The sequence below is a fragment of the Phytophthora sojae genome, assembly GCF_000149755.1.
Source record: "Phytophthora sojae unplaced genomic scaffold PHYSOscaffold_2, whole genome shotgun sequence".
NCBI classification, from domain to species: domain Eukaryota; phylum Oomycota; class Peronosporomycetes; order Peronosporales; family Peronosporaceae; genus Phytophthora; species Phytophthora sojae.
Genome location: NW_009258116.1, coordinates 3,115,905 through 3,140,229, shown reverse-complemented (window position 1 = coordinate 3,140,229; position 24,325 = coordinate 3,115,905). Strand labels below are relative to the sequence as shown.

The 24,325-nt window shown below is 54.3% G+C and overlaps 9 protein-coding genes across 9 annotated transcripts; 4 read left to right on the top strand and 5 right to left on the bottom strand.

Annotated features, from left to right (window-relative positions):
- Nucleotides 1-144: 144 nt before the first annotated feature.
- Nucleotides 145-2,694, top strand: PHYSODRAFT_344519 (hypothetical protein; the record flags this gene model as incomplete). Its single annotated transcript, XM_009520731.1, has 4 exons — nt 145-202; nt 246-489; nt 1,428-2,331; nt 2,402-2,694. The coding sequence occupies 4 exons, from the start codon at nt 145-147 to the stop codon at nt 2,600-2,602; spliced, it is 1,407 nt and encodes a 468-aa protein (XP_009519026.1). The 3' UTR covers nt 2,603-2,694.
- A 124-nt stretch (nt 2,695-2,818) lies between these two features.
- On the bottom strand, nt 2,819-7,334 carry PHYSODRAFT_483980 (hypothetical protein; the record flags this gene model as incomplete). The annotated part of the gene is made up of 2 exons (XM_009520730.1): nt 2,819-3,692; nt 3,775-7,334. 2 exons carry the CDS (start codon nt 7,332-7,334, stop codon nt 2,819-2,821), a joined length of 4,434 nt encoding a protein of 1,477 aa, XP_009519025.1.
- A 264-nt stretch (nt 7,335-7,598) lies between these two features.
- Nucleotides 7,599-8,235, top strand: PHYSODRAFT_486258 (hypothetical protein; the record flags this gene model as incomplete). Its single annotated transcript, XM_009520729.1, has 4 exons — nt 7,599-7,652; nt 7,745-7,792; nt 7,859-7,991; nt 8,117-8,235. 4 exons carry the CDS (start codon nt 7,599-7,601, stop codon nt 8,233-8,235), a joined length of 354 nt encoding a protein of 117 aa, XP_009519024.1.
- A 191-nt stretch (nt 8,236-8,426) lies between these two features.
- On the bottom strand, nt 8,427-10,847 carry PHYSODRAFT_284790 (phosphatidylinositol-4-phosphate 5 kinase-like protein; the record flags this gene model as incomplete). Its single annotated transcript, XM_009520728.1, has 1 exon — nt 8,427-10,847. The coding sequence occupies one exon, from the start codon at nt 10,845-10,847 to the stop codon at nt 8,427-8,429; it is 2,421 nt and encodes an 806-aa protein (XP_009519023.1).
- A 1,024-nt stretch (nt 10,848-11,871) lies between these two features.
- Nucleotides 11,872-14,013, top strand: PHYSODRAFT_556406 (putative NAD+ synthasae; the record flags this gene model as incomplete). Its single annotated transcript, XM_009520727.1, has 1 exon — nt 11,872-14,013. The coding sequence occupies one exon, from the start codon at nt 11,872-11,874 to the stop codon at nt 14,011-14,013; it is 2,142 nt and encodes a 713-aa protein (XP_009519022.1).
- Nucleotides 14,014-14,022: 9 nt separating this feature from the next.
- PHYSODRAFT_487753 (hypothetical protein) lies at nt 14,023-16,143 on the bottom strand (the record flags this gene model as incomplete). The annotated part of the gene is made up of 12 exons (XM_009520726.1): nt 14,023-14,364; nt 14,432-14,581; nt 14,653-14,763; nt 14,836-14,998; nt 15,067-15,140; nt 15,202-15,276; nt 15,349-15,402; nt 15,493-15,555; nt 15,643-15,690; nt 15,763-15,847; nt 15,924-16,025; nt 16,100-16,143. The coding sequence occupies 12 exons, from the start codon at nt 16,141-16,143 to the stop codon at nt 14,023-14,025; spliced, it is 1,311 nt and encodes a 436-aa protein (XP_009519021.1).
- Nucleotides 16,144-16,633: 490 nt separating this feature from the next.
- On the top strand, nt 16,634-19,837 carry PHYSODRAFT_310969 (hypothetical protein; the record flags this gene model as incomplete). The annotated part of the gene is made up of 2 exons (XM_009520725.1): nt 16,634-19,682; nt 19,761-19,837. The coding sequence occupies 2 exons, from the start codon at nt 16,634-16,636 to the stop codon at nt 19,835-19,837; spliced, it is 3,126 nt and encodes a 1,041-aa protein (XP_009519020.1).
- Nucleotides 19,838-20,112: 275 nt separating this feature from the next.
- PHYSODRAFT_486766 (hypothetical protein) lies at nt 20,113-23,016 on the bottom strand (the record flags this gene model as incomplete). The annotated part of the gene is made up of 4 exons (XM_009520724.1): nt 20,113-20,310; nt 20,384-20,491; nt 20,564-21,452; nt 21,533-23,016. 4 exons carry the CDS (start codon nt 23,014-23,016, stop codon nt 20,113-20,115), a joined length of 2,679 nt encoding a protein of 892 aa, XP_009519019.1.
- Nucleotides 23,017-23,656: 640 nt separating this feature from the next.
- PHYSODRAFT_388894 (hypothetical protein) lies at nt 23,657-24,154 on the bottom strand (the record flags this gene model as incomplete). The annotated part of the gene is made up of 1 exon (XM_009520723.1): nt 23,657-24,154. A coding segment is annotated over one exon (498 nt), but the record flags the coding sequence as incomplete, so codon positions are not given.
- Nucleotides 24,155-24,325: the final 171 nt, after the last annotated feature.

Below are 24,325 nucleotides of genomic sequence, written 5' to 3'. Positions count from 1 at the left end.
ACTAAAATTTGAGGATACACTAATAAGAGCTCAATTGAGACCGTTACAAAATTTGATATGACTAAAATTAAGGATGCACTAACTTTTGTGACACAGAGTTTCGCCAGGTGTGTATCGGTGCGAGGCCAACCCAGACAACAGAGCATGGATCTCTTGCGCAAATACTTTATGCAACTGGAAATCGACCCCCGCGACGTGCCGCGTTATATGCACGCGTTCTACACACGCTGCGTTTGCTCCCCAAGTCGATGCGTCTCCGCCTCCACCTACGCCGCCAAGTGTCCCGAGTGAGCCTCCGCCACCAAGCCCGCCGCCTGGACCAGCCGTGATCGAAGACAACAGCGACTCGGACCAAGAGGTCATCGACATGACGGTTGGAGATTCGCCTGTCAACGAATATGGCTTGCCTGACGGAGAAGATGCCATCTACGTTTACTACGATATGACGGAACGACGCTACCAGCACGTTCTTCTTCGTGGCGGGGAAGAGTAGAAGATCCGCGGGGCTAGTTGAAGCAGAATCTGCGGTTGCAGCGCATGACAGCCATTTCAAAGTTGACAGGTGAAGAAGAAGGATCGGGTGGATGCCTAAAAACACACGGTGCCGGTGATTGAACTGCCCGATGTCCTGGAAGAAGTTTTGACGCGAGCATGAATCACAATCCGTTGATTTTATATGTAGTGTAGCTTTCTCGTAGCAGTAAAGATAGTTAGCGGTCTTGAATCGCAATTCGTTGTCAAGCACATTTCCCCATCTATTTTCAAGGACATTAACCTATCGAGCAGCGGTGTCAATAGCGGCAATGTTTGGGCTCGCAATGTTCACGGGCCAGATCGACGTGTACATGTTCGAAATCACTTCGTCGAGCTTTGCACAGATCGGGGATTTCAGTTTGAGTGAGATTTCTCAAGCGCCTCGACAGTGCCGACATCATCTCATGAAGGACATTACAGTACCGTGTATCTCAAGTCTACACGAAGACATGACACGTTTTGAGATAACCAAACACACGGCAACCTATTTGAGGTAACGTTAGTAAAAGATACCCATGCCGAGTGGTTTGAGAATCTCACGCCCAAACGAAGATTGCGGCGTTCTGGCCAAAGATCGACGAAGTGATTTCGAACATTGACTCGTCCATATGGACCGTAAACACCGCGAGCCCGAGCATCGTCATTATTGACATTGCTGCTCAATGTACTTGTGCCTGGTACAGTCTCCAATACATGTGTCCTGCACGTACAAGTTTTGATCGAGCTTGCATTTTGCGACACCCTCCTCAAAATTCAACATCAGACGTTGGCCAATCAGAGGCCGAATCCACGTTTCATCAGTAGCGGCCTGATCACCCAAACTGCAAGTCTGCAAGTCAATAGGGCTCCGATCCACTTCATTGACGTCACTTTCGATTCCGCCGGCTGAGCAGCAAGCGCCACACCCCGAGCAAGACTCTCCAAGCACAACCCAACCCCAAGCAAGCCATGACCACCAAGAACACGTGGGCCGTCTCCGAGAAGGGCACGTTCGTGCGCGACCCGAGCAAGTTCCGCAACTGGATCGAGCCCCGCGCCGACGCCGAGTTCCCAGCCGAAGCCAACCGCTACCACCTGTACATTTCGCTGGCCTGCCCGTGGGCGCACCGCTGCCTCATCACGCTCAACCTCAAGGGACTGCAGGACATCATCGGCCTCTCGGTCGTGCACCCGGTGTTCCAGCGCACGCGGCCCAACGACCCGGAGGACCAGCACATGAGCTGGGCCTTCGCGGACCCGAAGAAGACCCCGTGGCTGCCCGGCCCGTCGGGACTCGGCGAGTACTCGTCGGAGGGCTCCATCCCCGACACGGTCAACAACGCACAGTACGTGCGCGACCTGTACGAGATGTGCTCGAAGGGCAACACGCGCTACACGGTGCCCGTGCTGTGGGACAAGGTCAAGAAGACCATCGTGTCCAACGAGTCGGCCGACATCATCCGCATGTTCAACTCGTCGTTCGACGCGCTCGCGCCGTCCAAGTTGGACCTGTACCCGGCCGAGTTCCGCGAGGATATCAACGCGATCAACGAGTGGATTTACAACGACATCAACAACGGCGTGTACAAGTGCGGCTTCTCGACGACACAGGTTGCGTACGATGAGGCTGTGACCAAGCTGTTCGAGAGCCTCGACCGCGTGGAGGACATTCTGTCCAAGCAGCGCTTCCTCATGGGTGACGTGTTCACCGAGGCGGATGTGCGTCTGTTCACGACACTCATCCGCTTTGATGAGGTCTACCACGTGCACTTCAAGACGAACAAGAAGATGATCAAGGACTACCCGAACCTGCTCAACGTACGTGGTCATTAAATACTGCATGGATATCGCTTGCAACGGTTATCTAACGGTTCTCTTGACTTGACAGTACACGCGTGAGATCTACCAGTTCCCGCCCGTGGCCAAGACGGTCAACATGCAGCACATCAAACTCCACTACTATGGGTCCCACACCCACCTCAACTCGTTCGGCATTGTGCCGGCTGGGCCGAACACCGACTACAGCATCAAGCACGACCGCGAACGCTTCACGGCAACGATCCCCGAGTTTGCGGTGAACAGCAACTGAGCTGCCAGAGACAAGGAAAGTAGTTGCGCAATTCGTTTGCATTGATTCGCTCGAAGTAGTAAGCCAAAAACAAGTTGACGAGAGATGCGATTAATGGTGAAGCATTGTTCGAATACAGATGACAAGTTGTCATTGACAACTAACGAGAACCAGAGGCCGGTTGTTATACCGTTCGCAGCTTGAAATTGCGGCTTTGTGATGACCAAGAACATTAGCTTATTTGTCGCTCGAGTACACAGCAACCACCGAGTCAGTAGCGCCTGCTGCCAGGAAAATCCGATGCGGGTGGAATGCCAAGCACGAGACTGGACCAATGCGTTCGCCCAGGAATCCTTCGTGATAACGGATGAGCGCCAACTGCTCACCGTCGCTGCGGAACACCTTGATAAATTGGTTGTGCGAGCCACTGCAAACAAAATATGTTAGTTTCAAGGCACAACTACCGACGCAATAGTTGAAAACGCACCTGGCGAAGATAGGGGCGTAGTCGTGAACGGCAAGAGCGGTCATAGGTGATCGATGCGCTTCCAGAGACTTGACGCTGTTCTTGGGATACCGCAAGTCCCAGAACTTGAGCTCTCCAGTTACGGACCCCGTAAGCAATTCGTTCCGGCCGGCATAAATGTGGGTCTGCACTACCCATGAGGAGTGTTCCCGCATGATCGTCTTGACTGAGTAATCTGGTCTGCTTCGCGAGTCGAAGATCCGCAACGTGCCATCTCCAAAGCCGGCGACAACCATCCCCGGAAGACTTTCATCACTCGCCATACTGGTGATGCAAGAGTCCGTTTGAGTCGGGAGGGCTACCGTACACTTTTCTTGGCGCAAGTCCCACCCACGAAGCATGCTCGAATTGCCGCCAGCATACATAGCTCCCGCCTGTTGCTGCCAGTTCATCACCAGACCAGAGCCACGTGTTCCTGGCACAAGGTCAGGAACCGCAACAAAGGCAGACACGAGCTTTGGACTGCCAATAGAGGGATGTGGGCTGTGTAACCCGTGATAGATTTTTATCACGCCGTCATCGGATCCGCAGGTAAGAAGACTTTCTTCCGTTTCGTTTATCCAGTTAAGAGATGTCAACCGAGACCTGAGAACAAACAAACAAACAAAAAGCAAATAGTGCGTTAGCCATGCACACCGCTTGATAAGACATTTTGCAAACCACTTACCCGGGCGGGTTCTTGTTTCCGAAGCTGAGCACCTTCGTTTCCGTTTCCTCAAAGTTGTAGAGCGATATCTGGTCCTTTTCGTCAGCCACGAGCAGCATCGTTTCGTATGGATGAAACAGGAGCAATGACGTCATTTCGGCATCATTATTCAGCACAGCGCGTTGGCGAAGGTTTAAGGTGAAGTCCTTCACTTCTTCCTGGTCGCCCAAAGTCGATGCACGACGTGTAGCATCGTACTCCATTGGCGAATACAGCGGAGGGTTATGCGGACTAGCATCGCGCAGACCTAAAGCGGATCTCTGCATCGCAGGAGACTTTGCTGAACTCCGAGGAGAGGCAAACCCAGGGGCCAATTTCAGAGCTGCCACCCGGATTCGATTATAGCGTCGAGAACGCTCCCATCTCTCAGCCCCCTTCTCACTTAGTGGGTCCTCATCTTCACGCAGAGGCTCCAAAATCGGGTCGCTGAAGTGAGCCTTGTGCCGCTCGTAGCATGTGGACACAAGTGAAGGCGGGAAATCCTCTTGACGGCCGTATTTTTCCATGGCAGGGAGTACATGAACAGGATAACCCATGCCACTGTCACCGGGAACCCCCGTGTTCGTCATTCTGTATCCGGAAGCATCGGACCCAAGATACTGGCCTTGAATCATACCTCCTGTGTTCGCGGGAGCAGCGGGTGGCATCACATGGCTATCTCCAACCCCAGGAGCTAAGGCGCCAGGTCCTTGCTGAAATTTCTCCTGGTACTGCCGGAAGTTGCCCACTGACACAGCTGAGCGCAGTCCTATTCCGGTCGTCGCCGGCATTTGCATGTGGGCTTCAGGATGTCTGACCGTGTTGCCTCTCTCAGGGTTAGCCGACGCATGAGCATTTGCAGTTTCGGTGGAACTAGCAAATCTCGGTTCGCCCTGCTGAGCCTGAAAGTGCGGCAATCCCGGCACTGATCCTTCTCGGCGAAGCTGCGCTGGCGGGCCTGCACTTCTTTCATGGCGCAGGTGTTCGGGGTTTGCACTACGCGGGGGAGAAGCCAACGCACTTCCTGTTTGACTGTTCTCTCGCAATTGATCTTGCTCGGATTCTAAGATGCTTGCGTTCACGAAACTCACGATTGCTTTGACCGCATCAACAACGTAGGGGAATGGGTCCCTGGACTGCATCTCCTTCAGCGCGTGCCAGATTTCAGCGTACAATTTTGCGTCTTCCCCAATCTCATCAAGTAGCTGTTTGTCAATGAATACATCTGCGCCAAATTGGAAATTCGAATCATTGCCTCGTTCCAACGGACTTGGTGCACCATTTCCTTTCTCGTAGTCCATGCCGCCTGATGGGGGTCTCTGATCTCTAGGAGAAGCAGTTTGGGCACTGGCAGGCTGATTCTTGATGTGCTTCGCTACAGATTCGAATCGCGGCTGGTGATAGTTGTGCAAAATTACATTTGCTAAGCCGAGTACACTTTCCCGACGGACAAGTGGAGAACCATCCCGGCAGCCCCGTAGTAATTCCATAGCTACGATAATGTCGTCATGTGCCCGCTGACGAAGGAAATCCTCCAGACGGTTCAAGTCAACCTGTTTCCCGCTGACATTGGGGTCACATTGGAAGCCAACCAGCGTACCAAGCGCATAAGCCGCGGCAGCTCGTACTTCGGGTCGTTCATCGCGAAGCTTCGCACCAAGCATACGCGGCACCTGGTCATCGATCGCTACTCGCTTGGCATCGTCGAAGTTCTCCCATAACTTAGCCATGCACAGACAAACCCATTTGCGCACTTCTTCATCCGGGTCCTGGAGGAGATTCACGCAAATTTTGTGCAAATACTGCGGTAAACAGCTCTTTTGTCCTGGCAAATAATTGTTGCAGATAACCGAGATAATGAACGCCGCCATGACTTTCTGTTCCGGTGGCAACAAGCTGCCGGTAGCACTATAGGCGCTTTGATTACCTCCACCATTGTGAAGTCCAGCCGCGAGATGAGATATAAAGTAAGAGTGGCCATCGTCCTTGACAAGGTCCGTCTGGCAGCTTGAATCCAACGCCAAGATTTTTGCCCAAATAAAGACAAGCACTTGACGAAGTTCGCTAGCGGGGGATTGAAGAAGCTTCAGCACATACGGGAAAATTCCAACAGAAAGCGCGAGATTGACTGCCCACGGTCCTAAGTCAAGAAACTTTTTCAACAACACGAGTGCGCGGAGACGGTGAACCTGGCTTAGAAGCACCTGGAGTACCATAGGTAATTGCTGCGGAGGCGCTTTTTCCGAAGAACCAAATTGCAACCACACTTCGAATGCTGTGAGTTGCTCGGCGAAAAATCGTGATGGCTGAAAACTCATGTCGACGTTGGGGTATGGGTTTGACAACTTGTATAGTTGGTTCAAGCATACCTCAGCGGCCAAGTCCCAAGAGCGCCACAGAGAATGGTGATTCGTCGGTGGCAATGCCGGGAGCGAGCACGGAGAGCAACCTTCAGACTTCATAATTCGTTCAGCCAGCAGGAAGTTTCGAAACAGCGACGCCACAAGCAAATCCTGACGAAACAATTTCTGGAACAACTCCCGGGGCAACATATTCCACGCGATCGTATCCGTGATAGCAGTAAATATCCAATTCAGCTCTCCCAGTGGGGTCTTCCTGTCGGTGAGCTTTCCCGGGATTCGCTCAATAAAACTGGCGTCAAGATGCGCCATCGACAGCTCGTTCTGCGAGATGAACCACCGCAAGGCGACGGTAATTGGCGTCGTCAAGCAGGACGTAAACACGTCTGCACATAGCTCGGGGTTCATAGGAAGCAGTTCGTCAGCCGCACAAGCTGCAAGCACGATCGCCTCATTGGCTGACGGGCTTGCATTTCGTCCATGGGATTGAGTTGTAGTTGTCGGAGGGGTCGAGAAATGACTGAGCAGTACTCCTGCTGCCGAGCAGTCAAACACATAGATCGATGGCGTCCCCACCCACGACTGCAGGTCGTACACCAGCAGCGGGATATACTGCGTGTAGCTCTTGTTGAACACCCACACCTCTCCATTCTGCGTCGGTCGGGGAACACCATGGCCGTTGTAGTGGAACAGCACGCGGTCGTGCTTTGCCAGTCTGCGTCGGTTCACACACAGCTCTCGGATCTTCTCCACCGTCGGGTCCAGGCTCTGCTTGTACCGTGCACGCGGCTGCCAGCGTTCGTACTGCGACTGCAGCGTGTTGCCGATCGTTTCGATGGCTTTCTTCGGAGGCATGGAGAATGGGTCCACCCAGCACTCTTTGCGTGCGCAGGGCGTGGACTTCTCCACGTCCGGAGGGTCTGTACCAATGTTGAGACACAGCACCAGAGCCACGTCCATTGTCTTCATGCGCTCGCGCATGCGCCAGGGCACGATCTCCACAGGCTTGGGCAGCTCGTCCTCCTTGTCCGTGGGCTTGCGCTTCTCTGCATCTTGGGCGAAGCGTAACCCGCCGGCACGCTCGGTCGGTCGACTTCCGTTGACGCTTAGAGGGTCATACCCGTTGGTGGCGGTCGTGACCCGCGGAGACGCAAACCCGGGCGCCTGCGACGTCACTACCATGCTTTACGCTGCTCTCCTGGAGGCCCCAGAGCAGATACAAGCGCCGGCTCAGCGTCAGTCGGAGCGCGGTAATTAGGCGAAGAAGATGACACCACTTGTTCTGGGAGCGGGGCACTGCGACGAACGCTAGGAGCTGAAGGACGACGATACTTCGGGCGCGAGCTTGCCGCCTTCTCTGTGGCTCAAAATTGGGCGAGTCTGCAAGTGAGATCGAACTTAACAGGGAATATACTGACATTTGTATGTGAGCTAGCGCTTGAGTGCATGAATTGCGATCGGCCCCGCAAGCGACGGAAGATCAGCATGGAGAACGCTGCGGTGCGTGCCCTGCGCGGCGCGTTGTAGGCTACTAGAGGCGTGGTATGATGGACCAGGCAGCTGACTATTGCGTGGCGTGGTCATTGACGCAGTACGAGTTCCACCAGATCCAGGACGAGGTCAAGAAGATCGCCCAGGAGGTCCGATCCTTGGCATTGAGAGGGTATTAAGCACAGAAGAGCGCTAATTGGTGGCGTTGTGAGCAGATTCCGGAGAAGGTTTTGGTTGGCAACAGCTATCACGCAGCGGACGTGCACCAGTGGACGACGGAGATCTCGTCGCAGTGTTTGAAGGAGCTCAAGGGGGTGGCGAACGGCTCGGCGGGTTTCAAATACATCGGTGCGTTTTGTTGTTTGCTGAGAAGGAAGACACGGAGGCAATGGCTGTTGCAATGACGTTAAATAGTTACGGACAAAATTGAGTACAACGCAAGCTAACGAATGCCCCTGTGGGCGCTGTCACAGCGAACTGCACGATCCTCCAGAAGCGGAACGCCGGCTTCCACACCAACTCGTCGTGCTTTTGGGACGCTGAGCGCGATGGTGAGTACCGAAGTGTCGAGTCGAATGGTCTTCGTCGCTGACACCAACAATGCTGTTGTGTCTTCTGGACTTCCAGGCAGCGTGTCGATTCGATGGGAGAACGCGACCATGACGTGCGTGCTCACAGTCTACTGCGTCAGTCTCCAGTAGTCGAGGATGATCGAGAACAGTGGCATCATTCCGCTGCGTGTGTGAGTGGATGTTGTAAGAACCTTGGCAGGCGGAAGCAGTTCTAAATCTCCATCGAGAGGTTCGACGTGTCAATTGACAGGTTTGCGATGTCCATAGAGAAGTTTACGTCCATGGACATGCTGGTAAAGTCCACCATAATCGACTCCCCTTGCTGTTTCTCTGGAATGCGTCTTTTGGAGCCTAGGCGGCGACCGAAGATCACAGTGTCGATAACGTTTCGCCGGAACCGGTCCGCGTACGGGATGGGCTTCATGCACGATATGCCCTTAGCGTCGCGACATTGCAAACGAACACGCACCCAGCGTTCAAGGCTCTTCTTGAAAGACCACGGAGTCAAAATGTCGATGATGCCCATGTTCACGACGCACGCGTCTGCAGCAAACGGCGCAACGTTGGTCCTAGGGTGGCTGAGACCTTGCAGGGTCGCTCCGTTAGGGCTCAGCGACTCCAAGTAACCAGCCTCGTCACTGCTATTGCCGCCGACAAACAGCTTCCCTTTCACCGTCGGTCCACCGCTGCGCGAAAGCACAGTACCGCCACCGCTGGAAGTCGAAAATGACTTGTGCCGACTCAATCCGATCACCAGGCTGTAATCCATCGAGTTCATGCGCTGTAAAAACTCCGTATCTGCGTATAACTGACTGCCGAGTTGCTCCGCTACATCAGTCGGAAGCCCAAGCCGACGACACGACCAGTTCAGATCTTTTCCCACAACAAACTCAGCATGGCCAAATCCAGTGTTGGGGTTCAGAGAGCACGTCTCCTCGGACATGCCCACGACGAAATCGTGACCACAGAACTTACACACTCGTTGCGTTCCGCTCGGCGAGTCGCCACGGTGACGACCCACCCACGCGCCCTTGAGATCGTACAGTTCGTCGATGTTCACGCTTGGGTTGTTCAAAATATTGGTCAGCACGATAAACAGAACCGAGTGGTGCTCCATCACCAGCTCGTGACAGCCCACGTAACGGCAGAGATAGCTGTTCGGATTGCGCCGGAGGTGTGCCATGTACTGAGGCAGAATATACAGAAGATACTTCTGCTCGGCTGGAGTGCACGTCTTGAGGATGTACGTCTGGTCACCGGTGTAATAGAGGAAAGAGCCGCTCTTGCCCTCGCTGAATCGTTCTCGAGTGCTCCCCTTGAAGGATTGAATGTAGCTTTCACGGGAGATACCCGACATCCGACGGATTTCGTGGAAGACCTCCGGTTCAAAGTCACGGAAAATAGCTTTCTGGCCGGATGTGGCGCCATCGAGCTCAAAAGACAAAACACTCGGGGTTTGTGATACCACACCAAGTCGCAGTTGCCACGGGAAGATACCCGACCGCTGCGTAAAGGAGAAGATCGACTCGACGTTCGGGTTGATGCTCTCGTTCTCAGGGATACCTTTAGCGCTGCTGGCTCCGAGCTGGATACCCTTGGTTGCGAAATACAAGATCTCGCGACGCAGGACCCACGATGCATCATACACCTTGAAGTAGTCGTCCCAGTTGCGCTGTCGCCACAGCTTGAACGTTTTCAGTATGCCCATCGATTTAGTCCACAGTAAGGCGCTGCCTGTGCCCAAGAAGGCGATTGCCACCCGTCCCATAAAGCGCAGGGCCTTCTCCGCCGCTGAATTAGTAGTCACTACGTTGCGATGCCGCAGGATGTACGGGATCGTCACGATCATCCACAGGGAGAAGCTCCAGAACAGAAAGCTGCGCATCGAGTCCAGATTCGTGCGAGTTTGGGCACTCCCGCCCATTGTGAGTCGAACCCGCTTGGTGGCAAGAATGTAGCAGCCGATGCTGATGCAGTACCCGGCGCAAATGGGGATGAAGAAGATCTCCAGAAGGATGAACTCGCCGTCGTCGCTGTCGCCGTCGTACTCGGTCGCGTACCAGCAGTAGCCGTAGGAGCTGACTCGACCTGTGCCGAGCTGCCAGGCCACGATGGCCACCGCGATGCTGATGGCCCAGACCGTCACGTGGTAGATGGGGTTCAGCCACCGCGACGAGCGGAACGGGTACTTGGTCGTGAAGTAGAAGTTGAAAGCGAGCGCGAAGAAGTACAGTTCGTGCGAGAGCAGCGCCAACTGGACCACGGGAGCCGTGGTGCAGCAGTTGCCGTAGGTCGCGGACATCTGGGCCAGCACGGTGCCGTGGAAGAGCATGCCCATGAGCGCCACCCACACGAGCAGCGACGAGTGCTGCTTGCGCACGGGCGGGAAGAGCAGGTACGTGATGAGGATGAAGGCGAAGCCCAGCAAGGACAGCGCGTTCACGATCGTGGCGATGGCCACGGCGCCCGGGAACTCGTTCTCGAGCTGCACGTAGCCATCCTCGGAGCTGTTGCTGCTGGCGCTGGCCAGCTGCAGCAGCCGCCGGCCGAACAGGTTGGCGCTGTCGGTGGCGCTGGCCACGCTCGAAGACGCCGACGCGCTCTGCGTCGTCTCGGGGATGCACACCACCATCGGCGCGTCGCCGCTGTGCGTCGCTTGGGGTCCCGGCAAGTCGCTCGCTCTCTCGGCGCTGGAGCTGGAGCTGAAGCTGCTCGCTCGGGGCGCTCCGGAGCAACGTTGTGTGGCTCGGTCCGGGCGTGGCGAAAGTGTCATGGCGTGTCCGGTCTCTGTGAACAAATCGCTGTGACCGTCTCTCGAAGACCGGGCGTGTAGAAGGGACGATCTGAGCTTTTGAACCAATAAGACAGTTCCATTGGGAGTCTCCATTGGTGGAAACTATTCATTAGTAGCGGAAGAAGGCCTAGCCCGCGCGCAATACCTCGTTGAGTGCCTTCACTTGGTTTGACTTGGGTTCAGTATGTAAGGCCACTTCGATATATTTGCGGCCGGAAGCCTTGCTCCGCGCCCGTAGTGACGGCCATGCAGGGCCCGCCGGCTGGGCGCAAGCAGCGACCGAGATTGCGGCGACTTGTGTGGCGCTGCCTCCAGCTGGCCGGGCGCTGCGCCGCGGAGCCAGAGCCGTATCTCGCGGGGCGAGCAGCGCCGATGCGACCGCTGCCGAAGAAGAGCCTCGGGGCCGCAAGCAGACGAGAATCTCGCCATGAGTCAGAGAGAGGGAGCGCTGGGATGCGGCCGGCCTGTTTTGGTGGAAGCGCTCTTGAGCTCTTGAGCCCTGCCTCCGCCTCCTCCACCTGCATGTGTACCTCCATCGCTCCGCAGAGCTCGCTATTAGAGCTGGTCGTAACGCCAACGGAGCAATAAGGAGAGAGCATGTGCAATGCGTGCCACCAGGGACTGCAGCACTGCGTCTAAGGATGAGCAGACAACTGGGGCTACTTTTTGCCTAAGGCAACTTCAACTTGCGTCGACCAGCAGAATGTGTGTGGCTTACACAAACATACGTAGCCCCACTATTTTGTGTTTCTTACACGAAACTACAGGGCCCAAAAAGAAGTGTGCAAAGCGGCGTGCAAATCGTCGACAACAATCGACACAGCACGCGATCCCCCCGACCGACCGCAAGTTGCCTAGCACCATGAGCGCGCTGGTGACCGTGGCCACGTGCAACCTGAACCAGTGGGCGCTGGACTTCGATGGCAACCTGGAGCGCATCCTCGAGTCCATCCGCGTGGCCAAGGCGCGCGGCGCGCGCTACCGCGTGGGCCCGGAGCTCGAGGTCTGCGGCTACGGCTGCGAGGACCACTTCCTGGAGCAGGACACGTTCTACCACTGCTGGCAGTCGCTCGAGACCATCCTGCGCTCGGACGTGACCAACGACATCCTGTGCGACATCGGCATGCCCGTCATGCACAACGGCGTGCGCTACAACTGCCGCGTCTTCTGCCTCAACCAGCGCATCCTGTTCATCCGCCCCAAGCTCTTCCTGGCCGACGACGGCAACTACCGCGAGAAGCGCTGGTTCACCACGTGGAAGCCCAGCCTCGAGACGGGCATGTCCCGCGGACTCGACAAGTTCGTGCTGCCCGCCAGTCTGCAGAAGCTCACGGGCGCGGTGCACGTGCCCTTCGGCTCGGGCGCCGTGTCCACGCTCGACACGTCGTGCGCGTCGGAGACGTGTGAGGAGCTCTTCACGCCCGACAGCCCGCACATCAACCTCAGTCTGGCGGGAGTGGAGATCATCGGCAACGGCTCGGGCTCGCACCACCAGCTGCGCAAGCTGGACCAGCGCATGGACCTCATCCGGGGAGCTACGACCAAGAGCGGCGGCGTGTACCTGTACGCCAACCAGCAGGGCTGCGATGGCGGCCGACTGTACTTTGATGGCTGCGCTGTCATTGTGGTGAACGGTCAAGTGGTTGCCCAGGGATCGCAGTTCTCGGTCAAGGATGTCGAGGTGGTCACGGCTACTGTCGACTTGGACGACGTGCGCTCGTACCGCGGCTCCGTCAGCAGTCGCAGCGAGCAGGCTAGCTCCTTGGACACGGTGATCCCCAAGATCGACGTCGACTTCAGCTTGTGCCACGATGAGGCTTCCTTTGTGCACCCCACGCCTGCTATTGAGGTTCGCTACCATGTGCCGGAGGAGGAGATTGCTCTGGGACCTGCTTGCTGGATGTGGGACTACCTTCGCCGCAGTGGAGGCAGTGGCTTCTTCTTGCCCCTTTCTGGAGGTGCGGATTCTTCGTCTGTGGCTTGCATTGTTGGTGTCATGTGCCACCTCGTGGTTGAGGCTGCCAACAAGGGCGATGAACAGGTTATCAAGGACGTGCAGCGCATTATGGGCACGTCAGGCCAGGAGTACAAGCCTTTGAAGCCTGCAGATCTGGCCTCGCACGTCCTCCACACCACGTACATGGGCACGAAGAACAGCTCGGCTGCCACCAAGAAGCGCGCTGCAACGCTCGCCAGCGAGATTGGATGCTACCACCTCAACATGGGCATGGACATGATGGTGGATGCCGTAGTCAAGACCTTCGAGCTGTTGACTGGCAAGACGCCTCAGTACCTGTCGCGTGGGGGTACCTTGCAGGAAGACCTGGCGCTCCAGAACATCCAGGCGCGTCTTCGTATGGTGATGGCCTACCTACTTGCGCAGCTTTTGCCGTGGGTGCGTTCCAAGACTGGATTCCTTCTCGTTCTCAGTTCGGGCAACGTTGATGAAGCGCTGCGCGGATACATGACCAAGTACGACTGCAGCAGTGGTGACTTGAACCCGATTGGTGCAGTCTCAAAGGGTGACTTGAAGAAGCTGCTTCGCTGGGCTGCCGTCAAATACAACTACCCAGCTCTGCAAACTGTGGAGGAGGCTCCTCCGACGGCGGAGCTGCGTCCCACTGACGAGAGTGCTGGTGAAGATGCCGACCACTCCCAGCTTGATGAGGAGGACATGGGCATGACGTACGACGAGCTGGGTTTCTTCGGTCGCCTCCGTAAGATTGATCGATGTGGCCCGTACTGGATGTTCCGCAAGCTCACCAACCTGTGGAGTCATCTCGCACCCACCGTGGTGGCAACGAAGGTCAAGCGGTTCTTCTTCTATTACTCGGTTAACCGGCACAAGATGACCACTCTGACCCCGTCTTACCATGCCGAGAACTACTCGCCGGATGACAACCGCTTCGACCTGCGTCCGTTCCTCTATAACTCGCGCTGGACTCGCCAGTTCAACTCCATCGATACGCTTGCAACGAAGCTGGAGGAGAAGAAGGAGCAGTAACTCCGTTTGTCAGGGCAAAATGGTCGGCTGCTTGCTGGCTGCTGTCGCGATAGCGTCGTTGATGTCCTTGATATCATCTCCATCAATAACTAGACTTGCGATAGTTGGCAGTAGCGTCGTGTTGATCGGAGACTGCGGGTTTGAGATGATCTCCTGAAGGCTGTCTCGACGACAAAATGAAAATCCTCGGAAGAGGTTGTTGTGCTCCTCAATCACAGCGTCGCACATAAGGTCCGAAGCCGGCATGGAAGTAAACTTCTCGTCAAAATTGCTTGTGTCCACGTCGTCCGCTACACTGGGGACTTTAGGAGGAGGGACGCGAAGAGTCTCCATTTTCTCCCAGTCCACTTTCTGGATCAATGAATATGCATGCAGTGTTAGTGTTTTCATCAAAATGAGTGCAATCAGATCCTCCAACCTTGAAAAATGCATGGCGCTTGATCGCCTGCACTCCTTTCACCACAAACATAGACGACTTGCCACCGCCAAGTCTTTTGCTCACATTACGCTCCAAAAGCGACTTGATAAGCGAATGGGCTTCGCCTGAAAGCCACCGCGGTAGCTGCACCTGTGTAGCCACAAGGAAGACCGTCATCGAGTGAGCACTAATCGTCTCACTTTGGACTCACAACGACGAACCTTAGCCGACAGGATTTTCTTGTGCAGGTCTGCGGGATTTTTCGATCTAAACGGTGGGTTTCCGGTCAGCATCTCGTACGCGAGGGCACCAAGAGACCACCAGTCCACAGCCTGGTAAAGCAAGGATAGCAGGCGGATAGCGTCAGCATTATCAACGTTCCTGTTGAGTAGTGCCAAACTTACCGAGTCGTATCCTTTGCCAAGTAGCATCTCCGGGGCCATGTACTCTTTCGTTCCGCATACTGTCAGGAGTTCCTGCCCTTCAACGTATTCCTTCGCCAAGCCGAAGTCAGTCAGCTTGATGTGGCCTTCGGCTGAAATCAGAACGTTTTCTGGCTTCAAGTCGCTAGAAGTTGTGCAACACGTCAACTCTTAGCTCCAGCTTTCTCATCCCCAGTAAACGTTAGCATGTACCGATGTATTATGCCGTGCGCATGAAGGTGCTCCAACGCTAGAATCATTTCAGCCAGGTAAAAGCGCACCACGTCCTACCACCAAACAGCAACAAGTTAGAGCAGCGCTTCAAACTAGCGGCAGGATATTGAGTACCTCGGTGAATGTGCCTTCCTCTTTCAAATACGAAAACAGTTCCCCTCCAGACTGGTATTCCATGACGAGATAAACCTACGCAAAACAGTCGTCAGGACGACCACCAGGCTCGACCACAAATAAAATAGCCACGTTGCGAATTCTAACCTTGGATTCGGTTTGGAAAGCGTAATTCAGCCCGATCACGAAAGGGTGGCGGATCTGACAATGGCCATCAATAGTAAAAATCGTTAGTAAACTGGCAAGAAACTCAGATATTCATCTTCCGGTTGATCCAACCTTGGTCATGACATCGCGTTCGGTTTTCATGTAGTGCACGCTGTCCATGTCAATGACAAACTGCTTACTGATAATCTGCCGAATCCCCAAAACCCCACCAACAAGATCTTCGTAAATACACTACTAAGTAGTTCCTGTTGGTAGGGATCATTTCAAGAATACCTTCATTGCGTGCACTTTTCCGGTGGTAGAGTGTCGCACGAGAAGCACCTAGGCACAACAACATTGCACATTGTCAAGACCAAATTCCTCTTACCTTCCCCATCAGCGACATCCTCCCACCTTCCCAAAAGCTCCCTGTCCGATGACACTCAGCAGCTGGAAATCCGCCAGCGATGCAGTCTTCTTGTCTCCCGGAGTCCGAATACTGCAAGTACAGCGAATACTCCCATAATCAACACCCCGCACTTTACCACGCAATCATACAATACTGCGCCACGTACGGCAGCGCCTCGGGCTCGCCACCAAGATCCACAGGCTCCCTTCCGGTGCGAAAGCATTCCTTGCACACCGGGCGCGGCAGATGGCGCTGTCCGCCGTGAAACCTGCTCAAGCCGGGGGGGGTCAGATACAGTAGTGATTGCAGTATCGAGGTGGTGGGCTTGGGAGCTGTACGCACTTGTTGAAGCCCTTGGTGACGCAGCAAGCGGCGCAGAGCGGCATCGTCGCCAGGTTCAAGTCCGCAGTAATTGCGCTTGTCGATCAGGTCGTCTACAGTCTCATTTAAGCCAATGGGAGAGGCGACCGTCTCCTATTGGTCACAACTCACCTTGGACGGTTCGCTTCAACAACGGCAACTATTTTTGCGCTTCTACAGTCGAGAGCTATCTTTGTCGAGCGAGATGGCGGCGACCTTGGGCCTCTGGACGAGGCGAAACGTACACCACGACGCTAAAACGGAAAACTCCGCGAGGCCGGCAGCGCCGCGACGACGACGGCAGGGACAAAGCTACTCCTCTTGGCGCTTGGCTGTCAATACGTGGACCAGTGGGTCACCAGATGCAGCACAGCTGAAGCCTTGGTCTGTCTTTCGTCCTTCCCTGCGATTCCGAGCCGCCATTGAAGAAGGAAACCCTTCCAACAGTACAGCAGTTTGACTCGGCCGTCAGGCGTCTTCGTTGTGCGTGGCGAATAGCTTTGCTTTGTGCGTACTATGCCTGACCTCACGTCGGTCCAGCCGCTTCCGTCGTCGCCTGCGAAACCCCGCCGAAGCAACAACCCAACCACCACCGCTACATCCAGTATTAGCAAGGTTGCACCGTCGTCGCCCTATGGCATCACGCTCGAGGAGATCCGGAAGCTCAACCAGGACCAAATGACTGAGGCCAACCTCGAGGAACTCACGCGGATAGGAGGCGTAGCGGCCTTGGCGACCCTTTTGTGTGTGAATCTGGAGCATGGTTTGCCTCGCAGCGAGATCGACACGAACTTCATGGTGCGGCGCGAATTGTTCGGCCGGAACGTCTGTGCAGATGCGCCAATGAAAGGACTGTTTCGACTTTTCGTTGAAAGTTTTCAAGACACTACACTGATCATCTTGATCATCGCTGCTATTGCGTCCATGGTTACGGGCTACATGGAGCACCCGGAGACAGGTTGGAGTGAGGGGGTCGCAATTCTATCCGGTGTTACACTGGTGGCTGTCGTGACTTCGATCAACAACTACACCAAGGAAAAGCAGTTCCGTGCTCTGAGTGCCAAGAATGACGACGTGCTGGTGAAAGTACTGCGGGACGGCAAACCGGACCAGGTTCCAGTTGGAGAAATATCGGTGGGCGATGTGATCATTCTTGAAACAGGCGATAAAGTACCGGCCGACGCTGTGCTAATACACGGCAGCGACCTCAAGTGCAACGAGTCCAGTCTTACCGGAGAGCCTGATGATGTGAGTAAGGTCCCTACGAAAGACCCTTTCTTGCTATCTAGCTGTCTCGTAGCAAGTGGTCGCGGCGAGTGCCTTGTAATCGCTGTTGGTGCTGAGAGTCGCTGGGGGAAGATCAAGTCCAAGCTCGTTCGGGAGCAGAAGGCTACGCCTCTGATGGAGAAGCTGGAAGAAATGGCCAAGCAGATCGGCTATGTTGGAATGGCGTTCTCTATTGCTACAATCGTAGCGATGATCATCATCTACTCCACGTCCGCTGAGAAGAAGCTGGAATACTCGTGGCCGTCGTACATTTTGCACACCTTTTTGATCGGTGTCACGATCATTGTGGTCGCAATTCCGGAAGGTCTGCCGCTCGCAGTGACGATCTCGCTTTCTTACTCCACCAAGAAGATGCTGCGGGATAATAACCTCATCCGGGTGCTGGCGGCTTGTGAAACCATGGGAAATGTCACCAGCATTTGCTCCGATAAGACGGGAACACTGACGGAAAATAAAATGACCGTTGTGCAAGGATGGGTGCTGGGCAAGTTTTACAAGGACGAGTTCACAGACGCGACCCGGACGCAATTCCCTGTTGACGCTAAAGCGCTCGAAGAACTTGCAGCCAACATTGCTGTGAATACAAGCGCGTTTCTCAAGGATGTCAACGGTGTAGCCCAAGTGCAAGGAAACAAGACCGAAGGCGCAGTGCTTGTATGGATGAACAAGCTCAACTTCCCCATTATGGACATCCGCCGAGAAAAGTTCCAAGTTGCACGGGGTGACAGACTATTCCCGTTTTCGTCAGAAAAGAAGTCTATGGCTGCAATTGTCCGGCGTGGAGACGGAAGCTACCGCCTATACTCGAAGGGAGCGGCCGAGGTCATTTTGACGCGAGCAACCAAGTTTATCGACATCGATGGCAACGAGCAGGAGTTGACCGCGAAAAAGCGTGACGAATTAAACCGTATCATCAGGCAAATGGCCGAGTCCGCACTTCGCACGATTTGCATTGGCCATCGAGACTTCGCAAGTGGAGAGTTGCCGAACGACTTGCAATCGCTCCCAGAAGCACCAGACCAGGACTTAGTCGTCAATGCCATTTTCGGCATTCAAGACCCGCTTCGCCCGGATGTGACCGATGCCATCAGAGATTGCAAGCGAGCTGGTATTATGGTACGCATGGTCACCGGCGACAATATTCACACAGCATCAGCAATTGCTAAGCAGTGCGGGATTATGACCGAAGACGGCGTCGCGCTTGAGGGTCCTGTATTCCGAGCAATGAGCGTTGAAGAGGTGAGCAAGCTTATCCCCCGGCTTCAAGTGCTAGCACGATCGTCTCCAGACGACAAATTTCGCCTCGTCAACTTGCTGAAAGACCGATCGGAAGTTGTGGGCGTGACTGGTGACGGAACGAACGACGCACCGGCGCTACGTACGGCTGACGTTGGTATGGCAATGGGAATTACTGGCACTGACCTCGCCAAAGAGGCATCCGACATCATCATCATGGACGACAAGTTTTCATCGATTCGGAAAGCCGTTCTGTGGGGCCGGTGTGTATACGACAACATTCGCAAGTTCTTGCAATTCCAGCTCACTGTCAATATTGTGGCATTGGTCGTCACGTTTGTCAGTGCCGTAACTGGAAAGGAACCACCGCTAAACTCGGTTATGATGCTCTGGATTAACCTCATCATGGATACTATGGGAGCGTTAGCACTTGGTACGGAGGCTCCCACCGAAGCGCTACTTGATCGACGTCCGTACAAGAAAACTGCGAAGCTCTTGGGAAGGTGTATGGTGAAGAATATCGTCGTTCAATCTATTTTCCAGCTACTACTCGTCTTCTTGCTGCTCATCTACGGCGCGGAAAAGTTTGGCTATCATGATGGGAACGAATGCGTCAAATGGGACTACACGGTAAAATCTAGCTTCCCGACTCTCAGCAAGGATACTTGTGTTACTGCAAGGGGTGGAAGTTGCTGGAGCTTGTCCTGTGACGATTATGCCAGCAATTCGTCAGTCCTCGATTATCCCACCGACTGCCTAGACGAGGACTGCACAGGCTACGACTACCGACATTACACCATCATCTTCAACACATTCGTTTTCTCTCAGCTATTCAACGAGTTCAACGCGCGTCGGACGAATAACGACTGGCATGTCTTCAAAGGTATAGTGGGTAACCCGCTTTTCATCATGATCATCGTGATCACGCTTTTCGTTCAAGTGCTACTTGCCGAGTTCGGCGGCGATTTTACAAAAACGAGTGGGATCTCGTTCACGCACTGGCTTGTCTGTTTCGGCTTAGGAGCTCTCTCACTTCCTGTTGGTACGAACGCGAATTGCAGAGCGTGTATTTGAGTTGTTTTGTACTAACCTTCTTGCGCTCTTCCTACACGTTTTTCAGGTGTATTGATGCGCTTCATCCCCCTGACAGATTCTCCTGATGCGTTTGCGAATCCAAACGGAATTTCGCAAAGATAAGCACATATGTGGGTGATCAACTCACGCAGTCCGACTCACTCAAGCTCAGGGCCTAATCACGACGTGGGCGAGACGTACTTGCCTGCAACAATGCTTTCCACGAGAAAGCTGGCCGTAGGAGGCTTCATTCCAAGATGAAGACATGATCCGCACAGATGCTGGAGAAATCAGTTGCTAGGCTATGGACGGCGACAGTAAGACGAATAGCGATGTAGTTTATTTCAAAAATATTAGTATACCCGATCAACACAACGTGCGGCAATTGTCCATTCTGCCTAAAGGAAAGCTCGCAAGTTCTCGCTGGAAGTTCCTTGCCGCTGGTTGGAGTTTTCGCCGTTCTCATCTTGCGAAGCACGATTAAGTGGTACGTTTTCTTTTCCTTCATCTGCTCCACTTCTTTCGGATTGGACGTAGAAAAACATGTAACATGATTCCTGACTTCGGTAGGCTTGTAAAGCATATTCTTCCGAAATCTGGCGGTGCAGAACGCAAAAGCAGTCTGCTGTTAAACCCAGGCACTACATACAGAAAGCGACTAGTACGTACCATAGACTCATGTGTGTCGTTCCGGCGAATCCACTGGCCTCCAGCATCACAAATGTCGGCAACATAATGCCCTTCGTCGATGCTCTTACCCAGGTGATGGATGACACTCTGCGCCGCACACATTGATGTTGATTAGCATCACAAATATCCGACGGCCACGCAAGATAGTATAATACGTACTTTCAGCACATAGCGCGACTCACTTTCTGATGGAGCCGTATTGTTAATCGAATGAGCTGGATCAATCGTGGCGGGTGGAACAATCGGATCGCATCGCTTGAACAACGCGCCAGTATGGGGGTTCACCTCGAAGCGCTTAAGGTGGAATACAAGAATCGAAGGCAGAGACTTGACCTGGTAAGCCGACTCTGCTTCCTTGCCCACTTTGCACTTCTCGCAAGTCAACTCCAGCACCTCCGTCTCAAATTGTTTCTGAATCAATGTCTCCAGCTCAATCGTTGACGGTCGTGCTTGCCAACCGGAGGCAGGAGTCTGAGGCGATAAAACTGATTTCATCGTCACATCCGCTTTATCGGGGGAAAAAGCTGATTCTTGAGTCTCAACCATTTTCTCTTGATAGCTGCAGGACGACTTTGGGCAGCAGTAGAAGCGTTCACTGCCCTCACCCATCGTCACAGGGGACAAGTTGCAAAAGCACTGACGTTCTGGTGGGGGTGATGCTTGAGGCTCTTGTTCTGCTGTGGGCTCCGGCTCTGGAATCGGGTAGTAAGGTAGATCCAACGAGAAATCGTAAAACGTTTCAGCTTGCTTTCGACTGTAGCCACAGTTCCGGCAGGTCAGAGTACGGTAAAGCTCTGCTCGAAAACACTTTGCAGGAGGCAGCTGGCAAATGAGCTCAAGCTCTGCATCGGAGGTTTTGTCTTTTTCAGGTTGTGCTTCGTTTGCTTTGGGGTTGTTCCGGAAGAAGTTTAGCAGGCTGCCTTTTTGAGGAGAAGACTTGGCCTCTGCTTGAATCTTTTCCGTGACTCCTTTGGCCATTTCCACAAGCTCCTTCTCGTATTCAGTCACAAGGTTGAGCAAAAACTCATGGGCATCTTGCTGAAAGTGGCTGTGACATTCAAGACAATGAAAATATAAATATTGAAATCAGTATAGTTTCCATGGGTGTGAACAATAAACAGCACTTACGTTGCAAAGATGGCGTTTTTCTTTCCCATCACAGCCTTGAGCGGTTCTGGATTGATCGACGTCTCGCTGCCATTGATAACAAGGTGAAGCAGCTGCCCAAGTGTATACTGCAATGGGAGATGCTTGGTATCACCGCTGGTTCTCCAATCGTCGAAAACGGCCTTCAGCTGCTCCAATGACTTAGCCCGAACGCTCGATTGGGGTTGTTTCAGGATGATTTTCAGCAGATTGTTCTCGTCTTGAACAGCACTCACGAATTCAGGAAGAGCTGCTAGAGCCTGCACGATAGCATTCATGTAGCAGTAGTTCCCAAGATTCAGTAATCCATGCGTACTTCTTTGAGTCGCGTCTTGTGGCGATTCGCCCGTGCTTGGGTCAGATGCGTCAGTCTTGTCATCGTTCTCATCGGTAGCAGCGGAGTCCATCGATAAATCAAGCGCCCGTGCTGTGTTCTCGTGCTGAGAGGTACTAGTTGGGTCCTTCTTGAAAAAGTGCGAAGTGATCTTCCGCTGAGCTTGTGCCTCGGGGTCTTTGGCAGCCGAGTCGTCGTCAAGCATCAATTGGAGAGAGCGAACGCGCTTGTTAATCGACCCCGTGATCGACTTTCGGCGGTTCTTCTCGCCAGAGCTACGAGCAGATCCACCGTTTTCCTTCGTAGTCTGGCTTTGTGGCGTGTGACTGCTGTGTCGTTTCAAATCCGGTGGAGTTGGGCCACTGCGCAACTTCAGCGATCGAACAGGACTCAGCCATTCACGCACAGGAGACCGCGACGATGGGGTCTTGCTTTCCGCAGATGACTTTGCTGCACTCGATGGGCTCAGCGAGAGTCGCGCTTTCTTGCGGAACGGAGAGCGAAATGGCGATCTCAACGGCGAGGACAGGGACGAGGACGCTCCTTTTGCAGTCACTGGCAACGGTGGTGGGAGCGTCAACTGAGGAGTCCTTTGAGGCGTCCCGATCTCAGCCAGAGGACTGCGTTTGGGGGTCATCGGGGGCTTCTTAGCAGGACTATTGAGCACTGGAGTGGGGCTTTTGAGGGGGCTTTTCATCGGGCTTTTGAGCGTGTTGACGGGCGTGAACCCCATGACTTTGCTCAGCTGCTTGCGGATCTTTCGCTTCTTCATGCGAATCTCCACGCCCGCCTTGCCGTCCACTTGGTCTTTGAGGTCGGCGTAGAACTGCTTGCCGGCTGCGTCCAAGGCCACAGTGAACACGAACCGACGCTTACCGTTCTCCACACGCACCGTGCGAGTGGGCTTCGAGTCCACCGTTGAGTCCTTGTGGGATAGCACTCCCTTGCCCACCCACAGCATCGCATCGCCACTCACGAGTCGCGCATTGCCGACTTCTTTGCGCAGCACCAGGTCGGTCTGCAACGTACTGCGGTCGATCTCGCCGTCGTCGCGCGTCACCTCCAGCACCACGTTCTTCACGCACTGAGAGGAAAGACAGTGGGAGGTTAGACGTAAGAGGTGCGTGGTCATAAGCGCGAAGGGTTACAGTCACTTGCCTGTATCGAGAGGTCGGTCGCCATGGCCAGCGTCGCGCCCTGGTGGAACAAAGGGAAGTCACAGGAACGGCGCGCTTGACGTGCTTGGCGGGAATGAGCGGGTTTTGGCGGCAAAGAGGAGGATGGGATCATATGCTTTTACACCAATCACAGTACTCCGATGTCCGGGGTTTGGACCAATCAAGGGGAACTGGTCTCACTTCAACTTGTTCAACTTCAAAAACTGCAGGGACAACACTACGGCGAAACATGCATGGTACCGGTGGCCTCACGTACTGGGCCAACTGGGAGGATTAAAGCGTGATTTCTGCTGGCTTGGCGAGAGTTGGTGCTCTGATAGCTCGGTGGCCGCGGCAGTATCCTCCACCTTGACTACTCTTGGTGCATCCGTCAGCACGGCACCTCTTGCCACCTTAAGCAGAACAAAGCAGCGTGAGATGGTTACACCACTAGAGCCCCCTTACGCATGTGCATTGCATACCACCGTGCGTCTTGCAAAGTCCGCGGGACTGGGCAGAGTTTTTGCATCCTTCAGTAGCGCAGCGCTTGCCTGCTCAACCATTTCAGCACACGTCAGTTGAGCCCTTAGTCAAAGATCATAGCATGAGTATACCTCCGCCGTGCGCGATGCAGTATCCACCTCCTTGGTCGCTGCGAGTGCACTCTGGATAAGTGCATCTCTTGCCGCCACCATGGCGCTTGCACAGTCCTCTCGAGCGAGCGCCTTTCGAGCAGCCAGGGATCATGCACTCTTTTGACTTTCTCGCTGATTTGCACTGTCGACGTGCTGAGGCTGCGGTGGAAGCAGTACGTGTCGTTCGGCCGCTCCATGAAGCACGTTTGTTTCGAGTGGTTGGCTTCGGTTGTGGTGGAGCTTCAAACTTGAGCGATCGGCTGGCAGGACGCGTCAGCGAATCCGCCCTACTGGACTTGGAGGCCGAGCTGTTACGCCTTGTGGGTCTCTTTTCTTCTTTCAAGTGTTTCTCGACGACCAAGTAGTTGCGAGGGAAGTGCACTTGCCTCTGCTCCGTCAGTGGCTGCTGGCGCGGGAACTTCTCTCGAAGGCCAGGACGCCTCGGCACATTGCCTTCACAGAAACGAAACGCAAGCGGTTCAGAGTTAGATTAAGTGAGGTACATCACTGTGATTCGAATGGTACGTACGCTGGGGTCGAGTGATTGGCCCAAGTATCGTGGGGCGCTCTGCTGAAAGGGTGTTGAGCGGTGGCAGCATCTTCGGTATCGTTGGACTGTCGATAAATTCTCTGCCCGTCAGGTCGAGCT